We start from the raw sequence: 24,237 nt of genomic DNA, 5'->3' as shown, positions 1-24,237 counted from the left end.
GCAACACGGTGAAACCCTGTCTTGACCAAAAATATAAAAAATTAGCTGTATAAATATAAAAAATGGCACGTGCCTAAGGTGCCAGCTACTCAGGAGGCTGAGGTGGGAGGATTGCTTGAGCCCAGGGGGTAGAGGCTGCAGTGAGCCAAGATCATGCCAGTGCACTCCAGCCTGGTTGACAGAATGAGACCCTGTCTCAGGAAAAAAAAAATAATAGACAGATAGATAGAGATATAGATATAGATGATATAATTGAAAATACAAACATCAAACTAGATGTCATGGTAACAAATTAATGCTGAGCTCCGAGAAGAATGAATTGTTGTGGACTGGAGTAGTCAGGAGAAACTTTATGTAATAGGTGGCTGCTGAGCTGGGACTTCAAAGTTGAGTACAAGCTGAAATTGTGGAGATGAGGTTGTACCAGCGAAGAACCATGATGAGAGCAAAATCAAAGAGACATGTGATATGTGGGATGTTAGAGGCAATGAGTGGACTAGGACTGGTCCTGTTGGCTGGTTTCTAGTGATACTTGAGAAAGTATTATGGGAGATAGATTTGGAAAAATAAATTCAGGTAGTGGAAGACTTTATTCTGCAGGTACTGAGGAGTGTGGCAGAGATTTGCTAGTTGACACCAATACTCATTACCCATTCTTTCTGTGTGGTCATTGAAATTCCTGGTTTAACCGGATGCATGGGTATTCAGAACAAAAAGCATTTACAACCCTTCCTTGTAGCTGTGTGGTGTCAATGGAAGTGGTGTGTGCTTCTGAGTAGGTCCTTAAAGGGAAGAGGTATTCTTTCTTCCCTTTAACTTTCCCTATTGTCTGGCCTATTGTGTGAAATGTGGAAGTAGGCTGCTACTTGGGTCCATGTGAGCAAAGCGAACACCTCAGCATTGTAGAGTAGCCAGAGAGAAGGATCTCGAGTCCCAGACAGCTTCGGGCAGCCATAGTTTGGGCTACTCACATACACATTTTATGAGCTAAAATTTCACTTCTATTTTCTTTAAGCCACTGTATTTTGAGATCCATAATGTAGCAGCCAAAATTTTGAATTGAGCTATTGCTTCCTCGTAGTCCTTATGGTAGCCAGACAAGGCCTAGGGTGGCCAGTGGCCCCTGAGCTTCACGTATCCTAACATGCCGTATAAATAATATATACATGAATGAGTTGGGAAGCTCCGCCTTTCTTACAACAAGGAATCTCTGGAAGTGTTTGAGTAAGGAAGCAGCAATATAAGAATAAAGTTTCACAGGAATTAATCTGAGTGACATTTAGCAGATCAGTGTTGCCTGGGGCTAGGAGTGGGGACTGCAGGATTTATCAGAGATGGGCAAGAGGAAACTTTTTGACATGATGAAAATGTTCTAGATCTTGATTGTGGTTGTGGTTACATGAGTATATATAGTTGCCAAAACTAATTAACTGTATACTTGAAAGGGGTATATTTACTAGGGGTGTGTGTGTGTGTGTATATACATATATATATGTGTGTGTGTGTATATGTGTTTATATATATGTACATAAAATCTCAATAAAGTTGATTTAAGAACTTAATTTGGGCTGGGCAGAGTGGCTCATAATCCCAGCACTTTAGGAGGCTGAGGTGGGCAGATCACGAGGTCAGGAGTTCAAGGCCAGCCTGGCCAACATAGTGAAACCCCATCTCTACTAAAAATACAAAATATTAGATGCGCACCTGTAGTCCCAGATACTTGGGAGGCTGAGGCAGGAGAATCGCTTGAACCCAGGAGGCAGGGGTTGCAGTGAGCCGAGATCACGCCACTGACTTCAGCCTGGGTGACAGTGTGAGACTTCATCTAAAAAAAAAAAAAAGAACTTAATTTGCCTGTGTGTGTATGTGTGTGTACAAGATACTTTAGATAATTTATACTTGTTCTTGGGAAATAATAGTAGGAATGAGGTTAGACAAGAGCATCATTTTGAAAGAAGTAGTAATAAAATCTGGAGATCAATTAGGCCTGGTGATATTGATTTACATGTAGGGAAATTTGGCTTTTCTACGTAAAGAATCATCTGAGCTTCACCACGGGTCGGTGAAGATACCATGCCACAAAATGGGGAGAGTGGAAGTACAGCTCTGCCACATATTAGCTAAGTACATTTATTCAGTCTCTTGGAGTCCCTCTTCTTCATTTGTAAAATAAAGTGGGGTGCCTGCAAATTGCAAATGAGTTGCAAAGAACAGAGAAAATAAGTGTAAAGAACCTCCTACATGTGCCTGGTACCTAGTACGCACCCCTGAAAGTATGAGATAAAGAATGACTGCAATTAACACATAAAAATAGAAAAAGAAAAGCTTTCAAGATCAAGATGATACCAAAGATTCTGTATGTTTCTAGGATGTGAGGAAACGAGAACTCAGTTCATAGGGGAGACGAATCTACTTGTAAATCTCAGAATGACAATAGGAAGAGGGTTGGGTGAAGCAGCATAGCAGTTGGCAGTGTTTTTAAAAAGGGGGCAGCTCCTTTGCCAGAGAAGATTCAGTAGTATAATCATTTCTTGTTTTTACCTCCCTTGACTCATCCACAGGAGTGGGAGTTCAGACAAAAGGAAGCTTCTGTGGCAATCTATTTAAGATTCTCCTCATATAAGATTTGGTTCCCAGCCCATTTTCTGTCAGGCTTCCTGAGATGGGAAAGCAATGCATAAAAATTCTCAGGCTTGACGGTGAATTCTCCAAAGCTCCAGACTGAAATTTACAGCTGCCTGTAGACATCTCCATCTGCATGTCCTGCAGGCATCTCTAACTCTGTGTCTCAGACCAAATTAATTACCCTCTCATACTCGTTCCCCTCCAGTCTTCCATCTAGGTTAATGCCATGCCAATTTGCCAGGCGCAAAATCCAGAAATTTCAGTTCTTTTACTTCTTGTCCCACACTCCTTGAGGTCTATCTACTGCCAATTTTTGTGGATTCACCCTGGTGTGATCTGTTTTATGCACTCTTGATTTTTGACGTCCATTGTTCTGGTGAGGATCCTTATCCCTCTCCAGGACCACAGCAACAGCAAACTATCCAGTCTCCCGCCAGGACCTGCAGTGTGTACAACTCTCGAGCGCTCCACTTACCTAGACTGTGGTCAATGGTGACCCACCCACTCAGGAGTTGCATAATGAGTATAACTGTCTCCTGGTCCCCTCTTTCTTACTTGGCTAATCCAGTTAAATTAATGAAATATTCATCATTTCTCTTTCTGAAATCACTTCGGTGACTTTACTTTTAGCCTACAGAACAAAGCACCTAAACTCAAATTTCATTCATTTGCTCTCCCATGGCATCTCTTCAAGCATTCTATGATCTAACCACATTGAACCATAAGTCGTAACTCCAAAATGATGTATACTTTTTAACCTCAAACTCATGGCTCATGGAACGTTTTCCACGAGCTAGCTAGACTCCACTGCTCCTTCTGATCCAGCTTGAAGGCCATCGCCTTGGCATAGCGGCCTTAATTCCACTCTACTCCATCTCTTATTCTTAAGAAAGGCCCTACTTGCTGTATATTCCCTTATTTATTTTTCCTGTGGTTAGCACGAGTGTCTCTAACCCAGATTCTACAGTGTTTAAGGACAGACATCATCTCTTGTTGCCATCTCTGAGTCTCCAGGGCACTTTGAATGGACTGTTACCCAGTCTAAAAATAATCTTCTTAAATTTCCACTTTTAAAAAATGGTGATTTTTTTTAACCAAAGAAAGCTTTTAAAAATTCCCAAAGAAACAGTTAACAGTTTTGTTTGCAATGTACCCAAACAGTGAACTCCCTCAGCTCTACTGCATTAAATACACTTTTTTAACTCCCTTGCAGTTTTATTATTCCAGGTGCACTGCTACCATAAGAGGCTTTGTGGGCTATTGCTATAAATGTCATTCATTCCCATTAAGCAAGTGTATTATATACAAAATGATTGTCTAAATTTATGTTGACCATTCTAGAGGGTAGTAAATCAGGTAATACATCAAAGTATCTGAGGTCTAAAAATGTAGAAAGCAACTTTTGTAATTTGAGGACTTTTCATTTTACTGAGTCCAACATGTTATATGCTTGCTCTTTCTGTGACTGTAAGACATATTAAAGAAAGAAGCCGCTAAATTTGACCATTATACAAATAATTCAAACAAAACTCATAGATATCTATCTCAGTTACGTGGGTATTTTAGGTGAAATTACAGGGATTTGGGGCATTGAGGAAGTTATTAGAAGGGATGCTTTTGGCTCTGATTGAACAAGTACTGTACTCAGTTTTCATTAAAATCTATGGAAGATTTTAAATACGGCAGTCAATTTCAAGTATTGTATTCCTTGACTCATTTGAAGAGAATTTGAAATTAACTAAGAGACTCATATTCTCTTAAAAATTAATAATAGTTATAAAACTGTGATTATGCAAACATTGAAAAGATAAATTAACACAAATGGGCATATTTTTATATTATCTCAAACAAGTATATTATTTAACATTTAGCTAAAAAGCAAAAGTGAAAAATAAATGGGCATCTTTTTGACTCTTCTCAGTGAAAACACATACTCTTATAGGTCTGTTCTATAGTTTGGAAATCAATATTAATACTTTATGCAATCATTCTTTCTCATGTTTTTCTCCCTTTGATAATCTTCTCAAGTGGCTTAAGTGCTTGTAATGTATTAAAAAATAGGCACAGACAAGTCATTACTCTCTAGAAAATATTTATTGACACATTTTATTTTTCTTTCCATATTCTGAGAAATAAACAAAATACACAAAATACAGTAAAATGCACTTTTCCCATTTCAAATAAATATACTATACTCTTGTAAAAAAATTTAATAATCTGTGTAATTTGCCACAGTATATTAATCAATGAAATAAAACAAAGAATCTCTAAATTGTCACGTGTTTTAATCATTCTCACAAGCATTTTTCTGGAGAAAAAGAACATTATTTTCTGTAGAATTATATTGACTTGGAGACTATTGCTTCTTGTTTGGAGAAGGCAAAGATAAGTTTTTTAAAAAGTGTTTAGTGTCAAAAAGAGTCTTCATTTGGGAGAAAAACAGCATACAAGTCCTTTCTGAATCAACTAAATTATGTGCAAATTTTCTTCTTAATACTTCCTAAAGACCAGACTACATTCTGAATAATGATTCCTATGTATCACACTGGTAATTTTCAAAATTAGTGGTTAAGTATTTAAATTAACAGTTATATGTGTAATATAAGCCCAGGACAGAATATTAAAGCTCTATTAACAGGAAAGGCTAAAAATAATGATGCTATACAGGACAAATTTTCCTTTTCATAATGGTTATTCTTAACATTATCAGAACTGAAATCTACTGAATTATACAGATTTAACACAGACTTATATACAAATAGATCCCTGATCAGTTTAAGACAATGTGTTAGCTTGCTCTTTTAAGTGGTAAGAATATTTTAGTAACCAGCAAAAATTACATTTAGGTAGTCACCAATATTGAAAGTTTTCTGATGTATAATTTATTTAGCATCAAAAGAATAGATCGCTGAGTAATAAAAGTTATTAGTATCTTCTAACTTCCTATGTTAGCATTTAATTAGTACTTTCTATACTAGTTGGTAGAAGTAAATCAACCTTTACTGTAGCTCCAGTTCCACCATATGTGACTCGTTTGTATAGATGCAGAAATGCTAATCAAACCACGCTGCCTCAAAACATAACTGTGTTCAGTCATACACAGGCTACACAGTGGGTATGACATTTGTCTTCAGCATTTTTTTTTTTTTTTTTTTTTTTTTTTGAGACAGAGTCTCGCTCTGTAGCCCGGGCTGGAGTGCAGTGGCCAGATCTCAGCTCACTGCAAGTTCCGCCTCCCGGGTTCACGCCATTCTCCTGCCTCAGCCTCCCGAGTAGCTGGGACTACAGGCGCCCGCCACCTCGCCCGGCTAGTTTTTTTTTGTATTTTTTAGTAGAGACGGGGTTTCACCGTGTTAGCCAGGATGGTCTCGATCTCCTGACCTCGTGATCCGCCCGTCTCGGCCTCCCAAAGTGCTGGGATTACAGGCTTGAGCCACCGCGCCCGGCCTGTCTTCAGCATTTTAAGGGCATCAGTTATTGTCCAGGTGGTGACTTATGACATGAAACTTTTCCCTCCTCATTTTAAAGCATAGAATAGTATATGCTTAGGTATTATTTTATGACAACATTTTTATTCTACCTGTTTCTGAAACACATAGTATGTACTCAAAAATTCACAAGTCTAATAAAACAAGTTTGTGTTTTTCTTCTGTGACATTTCTTTTTATAACTCCTCCATCTCAAAGTGTGTGTTAAAGCTGTTTGCCATGGATGTGTGTTCAAAGATTCTTGACAGGCTTGGTTTCAACAGTTCTACTGAGGGACATGACAGGTGCTGAGAGTTCTCATTCTTCAAGGACATCATTTGGTCTGTCACAGGCTCCCTTCTATCATAATACAGAGCCCAGAGCAGAGTAATGGTGAGAATCATGGCCAGAATTTGTGTCACTCCAATGGAGATTCCCAGAAATCTCAGCACCTGCAGTTGTTTGGTTCCTCTCAAAAAGGAATACATTTTCTTCCCACAACCCTGTAAAAGAAATACACAGTCAACATTACTTTAGATATGTTACAGAAGGCCAAAAATAGTTAATGAAAGCAAACAATCTGTATCAGTTAATGAAATCATTTGGATCATAAAGTTTAAGACAGTGGTTCTCAACAGGGAAAGCTGATGAGAAGAAGGAGAAAGGGAAGTGTGTAGCTTTTGAAAAGCTTGTCCAGCTGATTCCAATGAGCCAACCCCTTCTTTTGTCTTTCTCAAAACCTGAAGTTGAGACCCACTGGTATAAAACCCAACATCTAAAGCAAGGGTTGACTTACTTGTTTTCTTTTTTCAGATGGCCAGATAGTAAATATTTTGGGCTTTGTGGGCCATATGGTCTCTATGGCAACTACTCAGCCCTGCCACTGTCACAAGAAAGCAGCCATAGACGGTAAGTGAATGAATGAATGTAGCTGGGTTCCAGTGAAACTTCAAACACACAAAAAGGCATTAGGCCAGATCTGGCACACAATGTTCATGATTTAATAATACTTAACACTGATTTGGTAAAGTTGCTTCTCTGGCCACCTTAACCTATTTGATACAAACACAAGAAATTTGCACAAACACAGACATACACATACATTCTGTGGGAAACTAACATAGACATCACAAAGACAACTCACCAAAATTTAAGTATTTTTCAAACAGTTCCACTCAAATACTCTATGACAGCTCATTCACTCTTAGGTTTATGTGTCATTTTAATAAGCATTTTTAAATGACACAGTGATACAGCAGATAGAAATTATTTAGGCAGATAGTGAGGGTAAAAGAGTCCTTGGCGGGATTTTCCTTTTAACAAAAAGCAGCTCCAAAATCATTAAAAGAACTGCCTGAAAAATCGAGCTGTAGACATAGACAAGCAAGCGGGAAGCTTGCACAGGTGAATGCCAGCAGCTGTGCCAATAGAAAAAGGCTACCTGGGGGCCAGGTATGTTCAACATGGAGGCTCCATCTTCCCTTGTCTTTGTGTATACAGTAAAGAAACAGGTAACATGGTGCCAGCCAAGTACAGAACCCATCAGAATAATAAAAGATTAGGGTGGGGGTGGCCAGATTTTCATGCACCATGCAAATGGTACACCTGGTCTGACCAATCTTTCGTGCCCTGGTAAATCAGACTCTGCCTCCTCAAGATTATCTATAAAACCTGCTGCATTTTGCTGTGGACCAGAAAACCCACTCAGGAACCCTCTCTGCAGGAGAGAGCTCTTCTTTTTTTGCGTCTATTAAACCTCCACTCTTAACCTCACTCCCTGTGTGTTCACATCCTTGATTTCCTTGGCCTGAGACAACTAACCTTGGGTATTACCCAGGATGGACGATGCCACTTCAACAGTATAGTATAATGGTTAAGATCATGAACTGCTACATGATTTGGGGCAAGTTACTTAATCTCTCTGTGCTTCAGTTTTCTTGTCTAAAAACATAGATGATAATAGTGCTTACCTGTCTGAGATGTTGGGAGGATTAAATGCACAGACACATTTTAACACTTAGGATAGTGCCTCATAAATGTTAAGAACCCAACAGGTACAATCTCTTGTCTCATATGTCAGTTCACAGATTATAAAGTAGAAAGATCAAATTAAAAATAGATGGAAAATCTATGATTAGCAGATATTAATGGAAAAATATGAGGCACAACACTTCATGAAAGAGTATGAAAATACCAGCAGCACAGCATTATGTCACCAGTGAGTACTTCTGCTCAGCTCTACCCTACAAGAGCAAGGTGGCTGCCACTGTTCTACAGGACAATGAGATAACTGTCCAAAATGATTACTTGCTACTGAGACATTAGATCATTAGCTTCCTGATGAAGCAGAGAAATGTTTTACATAGTTTGAGAAGAGTCACCTCAAAATTTGTTAAGTTAAAAAGGTTTGGCTTCAGACATCTGGAAAATAATTTGCATAGCAACTTCATTTAACATCATTACCAAATAATGTGGCACTATTTTCTCACATCTATCTTTGAAGAAATTGATATAAAACAGCCTTGGATCATGTTTAGTTGATTCCTTACCTATGTTCTCAGTACTTAGTACAAAAATGGACCTTCAGTGAATAAAGAATTAGCATGAATATATTAATATTTTAGTAATAATAATTATAACAGATTTCAGAATTAGAGGTAAACTGGCTGGGTGTGGTGGCTGACACCTGTAATCCCAGCACTTTGGGAGGCCAAGGCGGGCAGATCACTTGAGGTCTGGAGTTCAAGACTAGTCTCGCCATCAGGTGAAACCCTGTCTCTACTAAAAATACAAAAATTAGCTGGGCATGGTGGTGCATGCCTGTAATCCCAGCTATTCTGGAGGCTGAGACATGAGAATTGCTTGAACCCAGGAGGCAGAGGTTGCAGTGAGCTGAGATCGCCCCACTGGACTCCAGCCTGGGCAACACAGTGAGACCCTGTCTCAAAACAAAACAAAGCAAAACAAAAAAAAGCAAACAAAAGAATTAGAGGTAAACCAAAGATACAAAATTCCAGTTAGGAGGAATAAGTTCAAGAGGTCTACAATACAACGTGGTGACTATAATTAATAACAATGTATTAGTTACTCAAAAAAGTAAACCATTCAATAAATATATATGCTGATGATTCAATTCTGTGAAATGCTGTCAGTAAATTACTTGATGTTTACCCTTTCAATAGTGTCTGGGGCTTACATTGTATCTCTATTGTCTTAAGATCTCCTACCCCTTTAGACTAATTCATTTTAAGTTAAGAAACTGTGCCAGAAAAGTAATATTTCCTTTTCAAATCTGGGAATAAAACAAGGCAGAGTTGATAATTAAGTAAAGTTTATTATGTTTCATATCTTGGCACTGTTCAAAGTCTATTTCAGTGTATCTTAAACAATCACATTTATTTTTAAAATGATACAGTAAATTCTATCACCTAGGATGGTTGGGGAATGAGACCTATTAATACGGAACACTCTAGAATGGGAGGGGTCCTTGGAAGTAATGAATTCAACTTTTTATCTTTTAAAAACATGGCAAAAAAGCACTTGTACAGTGACATAGCAAAACTGGCATGGAAAGGACCTCCAAAGAATCTCTACTCATGTAAGCAATGAAAACACTGGCAAAAAACTGTTAGCCTCAATTTTTCTAGAATTCTGGAAATTAACCAAAGTCTTGCAGCAATCTGAGGAGCGTTTATTCACGAAAAGCCGCCGAATCTCATTAGGAACAGCAAGCGCTATGGAATTTTCATTTGCCCTATTCCCATCCCTGCTCCCCTTGGTAGCCTGGAAAGCCAAGAGCCTGCAATCCTGGTGAGAACTGGCAGCCTAGCCGCCACCAGAGGGCGCAGAATGGGGTTGCAGCTCCTTCAAGGCCCCATTCCCAGACGATTGTTATTGTATGGCTGATCTGGCGGTTCCCTGGAAGACCCCACTCAGAAGGATGTCTTTATTTGACCTGAACTTGAAGCTCGACTAGGGAAAGCCTCTGGTCCCCCCCCCCCCCCCCCCAGGAGGTTTCCGACGACAGTTAGAGGTAACTATTGATCTCTGAGGCTGCCTGAGGCAGTTGGTAACAGTTGTGCACAAGGGGGCTTGACAAAGCTCTGGCATATTCGTGGGGATCTCGGAAATTACACACATGAATAGGGCTGTGCTTAGATTCAGGGGCTGTGCATAGGCCCAGGAAAGATCTGCAAAGATACTAAGATCTCTCCTCTGGCTGACCTTGAAGCTCTGTGCACCCTTGGTAAAGGCCAGGAGACTCGCTGGTTCTAGGTATCTAAGGCATCTAAGGAAATCTCTGTCCGTTCATTAACTGACCACTAAGCTAACTGAGCAGAAACTTCAAATGACCACATGTGACAAAGAATACAGCCTTTAGAGAATTCGTTTAGAAAATGCTATCGAACCAACAAATAAACAACAGCAAATGTTGGAGAGGTGGAAAAATCTGATTTTCTGAGTTGTCACATTATATTATTTAAAACATCCTGTTCTCTTAAAAAAAAAAAAAAACAGTTATAAGACATGCAAACAAACAAGAAAGTATGACTCACAGGGGAATAAAAAAACAATGAATGAAACTGCAGTTCTAATGAGAGGGACTCCCCGCCTCACTAGACAGTCCTGTCCACACTGGAACAACACTAATTTTTAACAAGCACTTCCTTGTTGGAACCTGACTTCTTCGTAAGGAAAGATGCACTGGTTCTAACTCTGCTCTCAACCCTTCCCTTTTCCATAAGGTAGAGAGTCACAGCTGAAGAATTTATTATCTCTTTCCCTTTAACTATTCTCCTCTCCAGGCTAAATAGTCCTAGTCTTCAAGTTTTCCAAAATATGTACACTTCATCATTCTGTCGATCCTTTTCTAGACTGTGTTGATTCTGTCAATGTTTCTTTGAAAATGACATTGATTTGTAACTTTAAAAAAATATAAAATGCAATGAAATATTAAGACAATCAAGGTTATTGAAAATGACTTTGGATTCCAATGACAAAAAAAGCTTTTTCGGTTGCCCAGAAATGTAGACATGCAATTGTATTGACATTTCACATAGTTGGGACTTGGTGTCCTTCCAGATCACTGGTCCCTGAAGATTATCTTCACACTCAGGTAGGCAAGTATGCTTTATTCCAAGCAAAGGTCCTAGTTAGACTCCTCCATTTTTATGGCAAAATATCAGGTGATCATTTCCTCATTTTGTTTAAAAAGCATACAGATAACTCCTCAAACAAGGCAGAATTTCAGTCCTTAAACTTGTCATCAGAATTCATTAAACTATATTTTATGCTTCTCTATCAAGAGTCTCTCCAAAAGAGGTGTCAACTACAGATTATCTAAAAGAAATGAAATCAGTTGACATTATAGTACTTTATGTCCATCCATCAAACCAGGTCACTAAAATGTGCCAACTTGCAATATATTAACTTATGCCTTTGCATATTATTTTCTACCAAGGTACATTTTAAGGGTATGTATTGGAAAACACCATAAGAAACTGCTCTATAAAATTTGTGAAAAATGATATTGAAGATATTTTTTCTCGATAAAGTAGTAGATATAAAATCCCACTGGATAAAATATTTAGAATCTCTCCTAACATTAGAATTATGGTGATGATTGTATCTCCTTTTCACCCAGGCGGTCAGGAAACTGAGAGGCAAACAGGACACTCAACCACAGCAACTGTGTCTATCTTCATGTTAAGCACATCTACTTACTCTTTCCTTTCACCTTGACTTTCCAATTCTGTTTCTATTTTATTATTAATTTACTGTATTTTTGTTGTATACTGCCCCATATCCTTTAATAAATTCAATTTTAAAAGATACAGAGTATAATTATGTAAGTAAAAGCACAAATTTCTCTATAGTCATGCAATTAAATATTTCTTTGCTGACTCATTAGGCAGGTAGAAACTTGCAGCAGACAGGCGTTGATAAAATTAGTACATTTGTCCCCACCCATCTCATGTTGAAATGTAATCCACAGTGTTGGAAGCAGGGCCTGGTGGGAGGTGTTTAGATCACGGGGGTAGGTCCCTCATGAATGGCCATCCTCTTGGTGATAACGGAGTTCTCACAAGATCTGTTTCTTTAAAAGTGTGTGTTTATTGCAGCACTCTTCACAATAGCAAAGACTTGGAACCAACCCAAATGTCCATCAGTGACAGACTGGATTAAGAAATTGTGGCACATATACACCATGGAATACTATGCAGCCATAAAAAGGGATGAGTTCATGTCCTTTGTAGGGACATGGATGCAGCTGGAAACCATCATTCTCAGCAAACTATCGCAAGAACAGAAAACCAAACACCGCATGTTCTCACTCATAGGTGGGAATTGAACAATGAGAACACTTGGACACAGGAAGGGGAACATCACACACCAGGGCCTGTTGTGGGGAGCAGGGAGGGGGGAGGAGGGATAGCATCAGGAGATCTACCTAATATAAATGACGAGCTAATGGGTGCAGCACACCAACATGGCACATGTATACATATGTAACAAACCTGCACGTTGTGCACATGTACCCTAGAACATAAAGTAGGAAAAAAAAAAAAAAACTGCAGAGCACCGCCCCCCATCTCTGTCTCCTGTTCCCACTTTGGCCATGTGATGTGCCTGCTGCCGCTTTGCTTTCTACCATGCTCAAAGCTCCTTGAGGCCTTCCCAGGGGCAGAAACCATTATCATTTACCCTTCCTGTACAGCCTGCAGAACCATAAGCCAATTAAACCCCTATTCTTATAAATTACCCAGTCTCAGGCATTTATTTGTAGCAATGCAAGAATTGCCTAACATAGGTGTCAGGCTGAATATCAGTGAATCATTTTCACAAGTACTTAAAGTTAAGAACCAACTTTGCAAAGAATAGTTCTCTTCTTGAGAGGACAGTCAGTATGTTTCCAGATGTGTCTGTGTAAGATGATTGACCTCCTCAGTCACTCTGTAAATTCTTCATTGAAATAGCTCCAGGGTTTTCTTTCTGTTCTGAATCATTCTTATTGAAGTAATTCAACCTGAACATAACCCTGAGCATATTTTGAGCCAGTCAAATAATTATGCATAAGGTTTACATTTTTCAGTGTGAGCTTGTCTTGAAAAGTAAGACATTAAGTCTAGATAAAAAACATAGATGTGTTCATATGTATTGATTATACTATTTATAGATATTTAGCTGCATAAACAAACATTTCTGTAGAGTAAAAAGTGAGACAAATGATACAATTCAAAACTGCATTTCATTTCACAAAGAGTATTTTATTCAGAATAGGAAAGAACCGAAGTTTACTTAGTTGCTTTTCTCAAAATAAAATACTCTGAATTAATTTTACTTGAAAATGTTTTCTTCCTAAAGAAAGCTAGGTTAGCCCTATGTTAATAACTTCAGATAATTCAAAGGTATGAATAAGACACGTTGGCCAACCTACTTTACTTGCTACAATATTAAAATTCTTGTCAACCATTAGCTGTAAATAATAACACTACCTTTATCAAAAGAAAAATCACAAATCCCCTACATTTCCTGGAATCTATTTGAAGGCATGTCAGGATGCCTCATTTCACTTGAGGAAATTATACACTTGAAATTATTCTCTGATCTATCTCCAAAATGAGTTTCTAAAATTGGAAGAACACCCATGGCTTTTCAGTACTCAATATTCACAGGCCACATCAAAAAGTCGGGCAGCCTTTTAATGTGCTTACCAAGATAAAGTATAAATAAAATCTAGGTGCCAATACATGCCAATATTAATGTTTTTGTAAATATCACTCTCAAGTTTGAAATACCTATATCGATTATCAGATGCAAATATACAATCTTCAATCCTCTTTCTTCTAGAATTGAAGTAAATGATAGCAGTTAATGAGCTCACAAGATTTAAACAGGTTAGAGCAAAAGTTCTCCACTGATAATCTTAAGCTCTGCAGGGAAATAATGCTTCCTTTAAAAAAAGCAGCAAGCAATAAAATTCACTACAAGACTTTCTGTTCTTTAGCTGTCTCTTAGGAGAACAGAAAGATAACTAAATCTGTGCATAGGAAATGCAGTAGAAAAAAGTCATCTTATTATTTATTAATATATGAAAGATCTTCATATCTCATTTAACCCTCACAATATCCCTATTACATAGGTAGCATAAAGAAACGTAAAAGACTGCATTTACTGATCATTTTTCATTTTTACCAAAAAAAATGTAGTTACAAAGAGGCTAAAGTCAAAAAACCCGGAAGGCTCCATGCTCACTAGTTAGGTCAGTTCCAGCAGGCTGACGGAGCACAGTTTATTCACAAACCCCTCCTGCGCACATTTTCTCTCATGGGGGCCCATTTGAGTACCTTAAATTTGCATCTATAAGAAGTTGGAGGGTGTTAAAACAAGCAAAGAGAGAAACTGGACCAAGTCCCAGAAACTTTGACCTGAAAATCTACCTTCAGCCAGCACAAACGCACATAACCAGAAAATACACACTTCCCTGTCATTTCAAGCAAAACTAAGGGCAATTTAGCTAGTTAAAAATCTAATCATAGATCAATACATTTTCTACTTACTTCAATAAATACCTTAATAAATTATTGTTATTATTGTCATCAGCTACCACTGTGGTAAGTGGTATACTAACAGTTTCTCATGTCGTATCTCAATTTATCTTTGTATATTACAATGATGTGGGTACTATTAATATCTTAGTAGAGATAAGGGAACTGGGATGTAGAAGAAAAAAATCTCTACACTCAGCTTGCTCTTTACCATGTAGTCACCATCTCAAAACAGTATCTCTGCCCTTAAGTGTTGGCAGGTCACAGAGTTCTGTCCTTGGCTGCATGTATTGCATCATTTCCTGGTGTGGTCTTATTTCCCTCCATACCTTCATTGCCTCATGTACACTGATGACACCTGTGTAAACTTAGTCCATCCACCCACCTACTCACCCAGTCTGTCCTCCATTTGATCCACAGTAATTAATGTGTATGTAAGAACATAGCTTCTGGCCAGGCACAGTGGCTCACGCCTGTAATCCCAACACTTTGGAAGGCTGAGGCGGGCAGACCACGAGGTCAGGAGATCAAGACCATCCTGGCTAACATGGTGAAACCCCGACTCTACTAAAAATACAAAAAAATTAGCCTGGTGTGGTGACAGGCGCCTGTAGTCCCAGCTACTCAGGAGGATGAGGCAGGAAAATGGCGTGAACCCAGGAGGTGGAGCTTGCAGTGAGCCGAGATCGCGCCACTGCACCAAAGCCTGGGCGAAAGAGTGAGTGAGACTCCATCTAAAAAGAAAAAAAGAAAAAAAAAAAAAAAACAAAGAAAAAATGGAACATAGCTTCCTAGCCAGACCACATTTTCCAGCCTCCCTTGCAGCTAAGCAAAGCCATGTGAGTTCCTGCCAACAAAATCTGAACAGTGGTGATGAGTGTAGGCCTTCATGCATTGGGAGTTCTCCTTCTCACTCCCTTTCTCTCCATGACTGGAACTGGAGACCAACTTTGGAAGACAAGGTATTTAAAAGGCAAAGTTGTCTCATCATTCTGGCCCCTGGATGAACTTGTGCAGCAGAGCTGCCTGGAGGCGTAGATCAGGTCATTGGTCTATGAAAGAGAAACAAACTCCCAGCTTATCCAAGTCATTGTATTTTGAGTTAGCACTTTCCTTAATTAGTACACACAAAATCCGTATCTCTATCTGAGTTCTGTCTCCGAAGCTCATATTGCCTCCTGGGTTTCTGCAAATGGAATACCTGACAAGAACCTTAAATCCAGTATTTCCAAAATGAAAATAATCAACTCTAACCTCTCCCTTCAGTAAATAGCTTCCTCATCTGTGAGAGTCCAAATCAAAGTCAAGAATGCTTGCAAGTTCCCTGTTGTTCACTCCCCACAGCCAATTTATAAGCCAGTCCTGTTCATTCTACCGCTGACATATCTTTCACATTCATTCCTTCCTCTCCATACTAAACGCCACAACCTGAATTCCAGCCCCTACCATAGCATGAGTTATCTGCTACAGTTTCCTACCTCAATTTCTCTGCCTTAAGACCCAGTCTTCAGCTTAAATTCCCCACCTCAACTCATTCTCTACAATGCCAACAGCATGACGTTTAAGCTTAAATCTAAAACTGTTATTTCATAAGGTAGCTTTTCAGGTCAAAACACTATCATGGCTTTCACGTCCATAAATTTTAAGGGCAAAATTTTCAAGTCTCTACTAATAGTCCAAAAGGAAATATCATTTGATTGAATAGAGAATAGAGAACAGGGCCGGGCGCGGTGGCTCACGCCTGTAATCCCTGCACTTTGGGAGGCTGAGGCGGGCGGATCACGAGGTCAGGAGATCGAGACCATCCTGGCTAACACGGTGAAACCCCGTCTCTACTAAAATACAAAAAATTAGCCGGGCGCGGTGGCGGGCGCCTGTAGTCCCAGCTACTCGGGAGGCTGAGGCAGGAGAATGGCGTGAACCCGGGAGGCGGAGCTTGCAGTGAGCCGAGATGGTGCCACTGCACTCCAGCCTGGGCGACAAAGTGAAGACTCCGCCTCAAAAAAAAAAAAAAAAAAAAAAGAGAATAGAGAACAGGAAACTCACAATTGAATGATGTCGAGAAAGAGAGTGAAAGAGAAGAAGAATGCATTTGCATACCTGAAACAAAACTGGCAGAATGGTTTAAGACCTGATAGGATCAAGCAAAGCCTGAAGATAAAAATGGATCTTCCCCCCTACCAAGCCCAAACTGATCCCGCAGGGCTTTGAATGATAAAACAAATACCACCGCAAGTCAGAGTCAACCAGATCCCATCAGCAGCTACTTGCAGAGGAGATAATGAAATCAGTAGAGAGACAGGAGGGAGCATCTTTGACTTTATATAAAAGAACCCTGAGAATGGAAATTCTTGAGGTATTCCATCTAAATAATCACTGAGCCTGCAAACTGCAAACTACCTACCGTTGACTGACTGAGCAGGAGGCTTTATGGATGTTTATCTGAGAACAAACTTTCATTGTTAAAAAATCAGAATCCTATGACTACATTGTCCTAAACCATCTTTTTATAGTAATGCCTCAAATTTGTGAATATGTTTCCCTTTTTATTTGGCAACTATTCACAGACTTCAGTATAAAATACCCACGTATTATCAGGACGTACAGGACTCTTCAGAATCCAACCCCTGTCCTCTGTATCCCTGTAAACGTGGCCCTTCTCACACCCCGTGCTCCAGCCGTGCTCTCTTGCTTCCAGCTCTAACTGTGCCCCATTGTTTCTTGGCTGGGAATGCCCTTTTCAGCCCTGTGCCACCCTAATATTTTCTGCATGTGGCTTACAGATACTTATTTGTTAAGATTAGAAGCCCAAAGAGTTACTACCACTGCTATGTGTTCCCATTGTGTATCTCAATCATAAAGACAATAGCAATTGAGGATTGCCTGCTGTGTCTCATGCTCCCTTTTTTTGTGCCGACTTAAAGATTTTCTAATTCCTACCTTTTCTTTTAGTCACTGATGTGGGGAATCTGTTCTAGGCAGACTTGACCAACTTCCATGTTGGTGTAACTAGCCAGTACCTAGCTGGAGGTCTAAGCTATGACCTCTCACTCCCTGTGTCCGCCTTCTCTTTTAATACTTGCCCCTAATTTTTTGTTTCAAGTGTGGCAATTTACTTGGTCTGAGTAGAATACTACTAATAACCAGAGAGCTGGGTTGTCTGGGAAAAAACAATTGACCTTATATCTAAGTGGAGCTTGCCAGAAGGCAAAGTCCACCCCCAATCATGGCCTTTTATTCCCACACCACTCTGTCAGGTCTCCACTTATGGCTCAGGAGTGAGGAGGAAACATTTATGATAATATAATGTTGTATATGAAAATTATAAAGCAAAAGTTATTTCTGTCAGTCAAAACAAATAGACATACACTATTGGCTCATCTTTCTAATTAGTCAAAGATGTTAGCAGGAAAGGAGTGTTAACAAAAAGTGTTGAGAACTAAAACATCGCCCAGAAAAAAAGATTGGTTACAAAACAAATATCATTTGCCAAGGACAGCAGAGTATAGAGGAGACAGGTGAGGGCAGTATTTCTAATCAGGATGAGGGCTCAGAGTGTGAATTCATGACTCTCAACTCAAACATCGTACAACACTCAACTGAGAGAATAAAACCCTCAAACAGCCCATCTCATATGGTTCACCACTGATAAAGTTTCTCTCCATGACCAAACTCTATTCAGACTCCACTGAGTTCTTTTTCAACTGAACCTTAACGTTTGGACTTTGGAGTTTGTCTCTGCATTGTTCAATTTTAGCAAGAATCTTGGTAAGTTGGTTTACGGAGACTCCCCATTCTTCATACTTTATCATCCTTGATATCTAACTGGCTTCTTCCTTCTCCACCCATCGTCCAAGAAATGTCTGATCACCCTGGCCTGCCTTTAGTACAAGTCTTGTTAGGTAAGGTTTGCCAGAATCTCATCCCTCACCATGTTTCCTCTTAATGATTTTCCATCCTCGGACCCCCAACCTGTTCCTTGACTATAAATTCCCACTTTCCCATGTTATATTCTGAATTGAGCCTAATCTGTCTCCCCTCCTGCAAGACCACACTGCAGTGGCCTTATTCCTATCCCGATAATCCCCACTGAAATAAAGTTTTCCTCATCATCATTTTTTTTGTTTTTGAGACAAAGTCTCACTCTGTCGCCCAGGCTGGAGCACAGTGGCACAATCTAGGCTCACTGCAAGCTTCCCCGCCTAGGTTCACATCCCAGGTTTGAGGAGATTCTCCTTCACCTCCCAGGTTTAAGCGATTCTCCTGCCTCAGCCTCCCAAGTAGCTGGGACTACAGGCATGCACCACAGAATCCAGCTAATTTCTGTATTTTTAGTAGAGTTAGGACTTCATCATGTTGGGCTGATCTAGAACTCCTGACCACAAGTGATCCACCTGCCTCAGCCTCCCAAAGTGCTGGGAATACAGGCGTGAACCACCGTAACCGGCTCCTTATCATCTTTAACAAGTGTCATTAAATGATTTGTTTTTTCTTTAGCAACATGAGCTACCCTCACTTTTACCCTGGAGTAGCACCTCTACAAGTCTGTTTGCCTCCTGTGAGCACTGGTAACCCACACCCACTTGTCATCATGAGGTTCTTTTTCCTGTAAGCCAAGACTCAGAGAAGAAGGTCACGTCCCTTCACAACCACACCCCTGTACTTCCCAATTTCCTTTATTCATCGATGTTTTCTAGCACTGGGAGAGAAATGAATAAACTTATAAAGAGGCACACATGGGTCTGTCAAAGTAGAAATTGTTAAGATTATTTAAAACTCACACCCAACACATGGAAAACAGAAAGTCTCAGGGTCTAAAGGAAAGGTGTCCCAAAGGCACACAAGTGTGGAGACATGTCTGCGTCCAGCCCTTACATACATCTGCGAGAATACTACTTTTCTGAAGAAGCATCCAATATATTTGAACAGAAGAAAGCTTCTAACTACTAAACAAGGAAACGTGTCTCTGGAGGTATATTTTAGTTGACGTTCTGTCCCTCTTTGTTTTACATTTTGAGTCAGTCCATTTGAAGCAGAGCCTGTTGTGAGCCTGTTTACTTCCATTTATTTTTCTTGATGTAGCACAGAGAGGAGGAAAATGGCATTTCAGCCTTTTTGAGGGGCTATTTATGCTAAGTTTCCTATCTGAGACAGTAAGTGCTGCAACTATTCTTTACAACCGTGTTTTTCCATTCTTTTACATATGGAACCCCAAGAAGAGCTGATGAAAGCTATGGCTCTTATTTCCTAGAAAAAAATGGATATAAAATGTTGAAAACAATTTTTGCAGTAACACTTTTTCCTTGAAGTCCATCCAAGAAGCGCCCCGGTCCCTGGGCAAGAGGTTGAGAGTCCCTGCTCTATAAAGACTTATTTTCTAACTGCTGTCTTTATGTCTTTGATTTATGCTTCTCTTCTCCAAATCAAGTCAAGACACTGCACTTCAGTAACTGATATGATGAAAAACTCAGCACGTGAGAGAAGACAAGAGATACCATAGGCTTATGCTTTGCCAACTTAAATCTGAGTCTGATATTTTGCCAAGGCCAATTCTTACACCTCGCATTTAGAGTGTGGTTACACAGGTGATTCCAAAGAACATGGGAGTGGGCTGTCAGCAATCATGGGCCCAGACCACTCAAGGGTGGGCCTTTATACTTGCAGTTTCCTCGGCCAAGAACACTGTTCCCCAGCATGGCTGCTTCAACTGGTCTCAGTTCACATATCACCCACACAGAAGAGGGTCTATTCCTAACAATCTATCTTAAGTAACTCCCTCACCAACAAAACTGCAGCACATTACCCTGTTCAGTTTTCAAAGTGCTTACCATCACCTGAAATTATTTTCTATTGCTGTTTTTTTTTCTTGTTAAACGTATGTATCCATAACCAGAATATAAGTTACAAAGGAGAAGAAATTTTTGTCTGCAACACTCTCCACTATATCCCTAGCATTTAGAAGAGCAAATGGAACCCAGTAGGCAATCACAAAATATTCTGAATGAATATTGGTTATCCTATCATCATTTTGAATGAGTGAATGTGATAGTTCCAAACTGAGGGTCAGAGGTATTTTCATTACAGATTTTTAAACGTGTACTTTAATATAAGTTTGTAGCTTATTATGGATATTTGAAGAGCTGTGTGCCAAACCTAACAAGGCTCCTGAATGTTTCTAAATGTGCAATTGTCGCTATATTTCTGCTGTCATTTTTCACAGGTTTCCAAATGCGTCATAAAATATTATTGGGTCAGGGACCATGCAGGCCACCAGATGGTTGAGAATGATTTATTTCCTTGATTTCAGACTACTGAAGAATGATTGCAGGAAGAAAGCCAGTTTTTATCTCTGAGCTTACAGAATATGAAAGATAAGAGAGACCTTGTGGTTCATCTAGTCTGGATTCATTCTTAATTTAAAAAACCATTCTACACTACCAATGACATGGTTATCTGACCTTGACTCCAATATTTTTAGTGATGAGACACTCGTTATTTTACAAGATAACCTGTCTCACAATTGGACGGATTTTGATGAGCAAGGTCTTCCTTCTATTGATTCAAAATTTCCTTCCTGTAACTTCTGGCCCTTGGAGCAACAATGTGTAAGTCTAGTTCCTGTTCTGAATTATGAACTTTGAAATATTTGAAGACATCTCAACTATCTCCCTTCAGTGCTCTCAACTTCTGAATAAACATCCCAAATACCTCCAGCTGTTCCTCACTTATTTCTCCCTTTAGAACCCTCATCTTCCTACTGAACGATCTCTGGACACACTGTAATTAGGAAACATATGTTCTCCAGGGCAAAGTGGAATTATGTCTTATTTTTAATTATAGATTTAATTGTACTTATGCCATAAAACTACTATATGATCCTCTTTTGTAAGTCAACTATGCATATAATTGCATACTATATCATTACCAATATCAGTATATGTTATTAGTTGTAAAATGCAAAAGCAGGTTACTCTGATATAATAAGCCCCCATCTTAGCTGGAAGTCTGTGTCTAAAGAACATCTCATGGCTGACAATACCAGCTTACTATTAAAATTCTTTAGATAAAAATATGAGAAATTTTCAAAATAATCTGGGCTATCAACTTGCACATGCACAATAGTATGGCTTGTTTCAATTTCAAAATTCATGAAGCAAGCAATTATAGATAGCCTGAAAGTAAAGCATCCCATTATAAAGTAGTATTATTAGTAAAAACAATCTAAGACAAACTAGTAAAGATGAATTGTATTTTTACAACAATAAAATTATATTAAATGTTTAATGAAGGACAGTCTTCAGCTAAATAAAGTAAAACTGAAGAGAATTAGTCCATATTCAGACTTTATGGGAAGATCTGGTAAGTTGACCTCATGATCAATAGTAGTTATAATCATAGCATCAGTATTAATCCCTAAAGCAGATACAAATTATATCATAATGTTGTGGCCCAATAATTGTCCATATTGACTTACTACTGGTAAAAACTAGCAGACGGACAATTCACACTAGGAAATTTAGTAGGTTTCAATTTACACATCTATACTTCTACCTGTACTGCAGCCATCTGTTCTTTTAATGTCTAATAGTGAGTTATAGTATATTTGAATATCCATAATATATTTCTATATAATACTACCTCAGAAATATTAGTACTGTTTTCTGTTTTATGGAATAAGCAGGAGTTTGCTGCATTTATTAGTTGATGATTGCTACTACAAACACTAGCCAATATTTAGCTTTCACACAAAACAAAAGAACTAGGTTCAGTGCCATAATCACTGAAGAACCTACAGACACTAACCCAACAACTTTCTGTTCAATAAACTATATCTTGTGTACTCGTTTTCATTCAAAGCCAAATGTTTCTAAACAAAGTATGTATAAAACAGTAACATCCAAACACAATGCTTCTCAGCAGTGTGAGTATGACAAAAAGTATTCTGATCATCTTTTAAAATAAAAAGCCTGAATTATTCAATTGTTTCCATAATCCCTGTGATCGGTTGCATTATATCCTCCCAAAATTCATATGTTAAAGAGCTTAGTACCTCAGAATGTGATCTTATTGGAACGTAGGATTGTTGCAGATGTAACTAAGATGAGGTCTGACTGGAGGAAAGTGGGCCCCTCGTCCAATATGACTGTTGTTCTTATGAAAAGGGAAAATTGGGAGACACACACACAAGGAGAACACCATGTGAAGATGAAACAGATCAGGGTGATGCTTCTAAAAGACGAGGAACCGGGAAAATTGTCAGCACACCACCAGAAGCTAGGAGAGAAGCATCAACCCTGCTGACACCTTAATCTTGGAGTTAGCCTCCAGAACCCTGAGACAATAAATGTACGTTGTCGGAGCCACTCAGTTTATGGGACTTTGTTATGGCAGCTCTAGGAAATTATAACAGTTTTTAAACTCCTAAAAAATACTTGGCACTCTCCTTTGGGGCATGCCTTCAGAGTCCAAAGCACTTTATTTGGGATATCCTTAAATGGTGACATATTCTTGTCCTCTGAGAGATGAGTAACAGCCCAGAGTTACTCATATCTAGGACATGAATATAATGGATCACTTGTGTAGGTGGTACAGCATTCTTTTAATTAATTACAACATCCAAATTAATTAATTTACAATATCAATTGACTGCCCATCTCAATAACTGCTTTGGCAGACAGTCTAAGAGATGCTTTGAATGGTAGTATTCCTAGGGAAAAAAAGTATAGCCTCCTAAGATAACTACCTTGAAATATATCAAAATGCATGTATTATAAATGCTGATGTAGTTTGTGTTCATTCTTTATAGCCCTACTATATATACATGCTTTATATCATGAATAGTGTGAGCAGCACCTTGTGATACCAGGTACTTGACTAAAGATGTATCTGGGGAATGATCTCAACCCCTTAGCCTAAGCAGTTTCCCTTCTATCTGATTCACATTTTGCATTTCCATTCCAGATAAATACTGCCTAACAAAACTTTCTGTGATGAAGGAAATGTCTTATATCTGCATTGTCCAGGACAGGGGCCACTAGTCACAAGCGGCAGTTGAGCACTTGAGATGTAGCTTGTGCAACAGAGGAATAGACATTTAATTTTCATTAATTTTAATTCAAATGGTCACATGTAGCTATTTGGCTATCATACAGGACAGCGCAGTCTTAGATTTTAATTTGAAAATAGAATGTTACTGCTAACAAAGTTTGAAAATCACCAGTAAAAATGAATGAATAGGAAAACTTCTCCTAAAATGGAGTAACTGATTATTCTGATCAGTTCTCCCAGAAAACACAAGTATGTACATTTCTTGGGCACATGAGGATTGACTTTACTGCCAGTGAACATAAAACTTAATCAGTGAACTAAAACTGGCATCACTAATCATTAGCCAGCAGGGGGAGCTGAAGAGTAGCACGGTAGCGTTTTCTTTGGAGAGGTTCTTTTTTCCCCCCTTCTATGTGTTGGTGGTCTATGTGGAGGCTCTTAAAATACGTATTCTGTCCAGGAACTCCAAACCCTGCATTTCTTGCATATCCAGTGTGAGCTACATACTCTGCCTGTGTCTGTTTCAAAGGATCCCCAAGCGGTCGCAA

The 24,237-nt window shown here is 39.0% G+C and overlaps 1 protein-coding gene across 4 annotated transcripts in view; it reads right to left on the bottom strand.

The window, feature by feature from the left end:
- Positions 1–5,991: 5,991 nt before the first annotated feature.
- Positions 5,992–24,237, bottom strand: part of TSPAN12 (tetraspanin 12) — a 70,546-nt gene continuing 52,300 nt past the window's right edge. For 3 of the 4 annotated variants that reach the window (XM_017957124.3, XM_009203757.3, XM_009203758.3), the window contains one exon: positions 6,073–6,595. In XM_017957124.3, the coding sequence (XP_017812613.2) occupies positions 6,290–6,595 (306 nt within the window). In that variant the 3' untranslated portion in view covers positions 6,073–6,289. Of the gene's footprint in view, positions 6,596–24,237 lie in introns of all 4 variants that reach the window. The other variant, XM_021936203.2, reaches the window with a different exon arrangement.

Source organism: Papio anubis, chromosome 4, assembly GCF_008728515.1.
Source record: "Papio anubis isolate 15944 chromosome 4, Panubis1.0, whole genome shotgun sequence".
Classification (NCBI taxonomy): Eukaryota; Metazoa; Chordata; class Mammalia; order Primates; family Cercopithecidae; genus Papio; species Papio anubis.
This window is presented reverse-complemented; position numbering and strand designations above follow the sequence as displayed.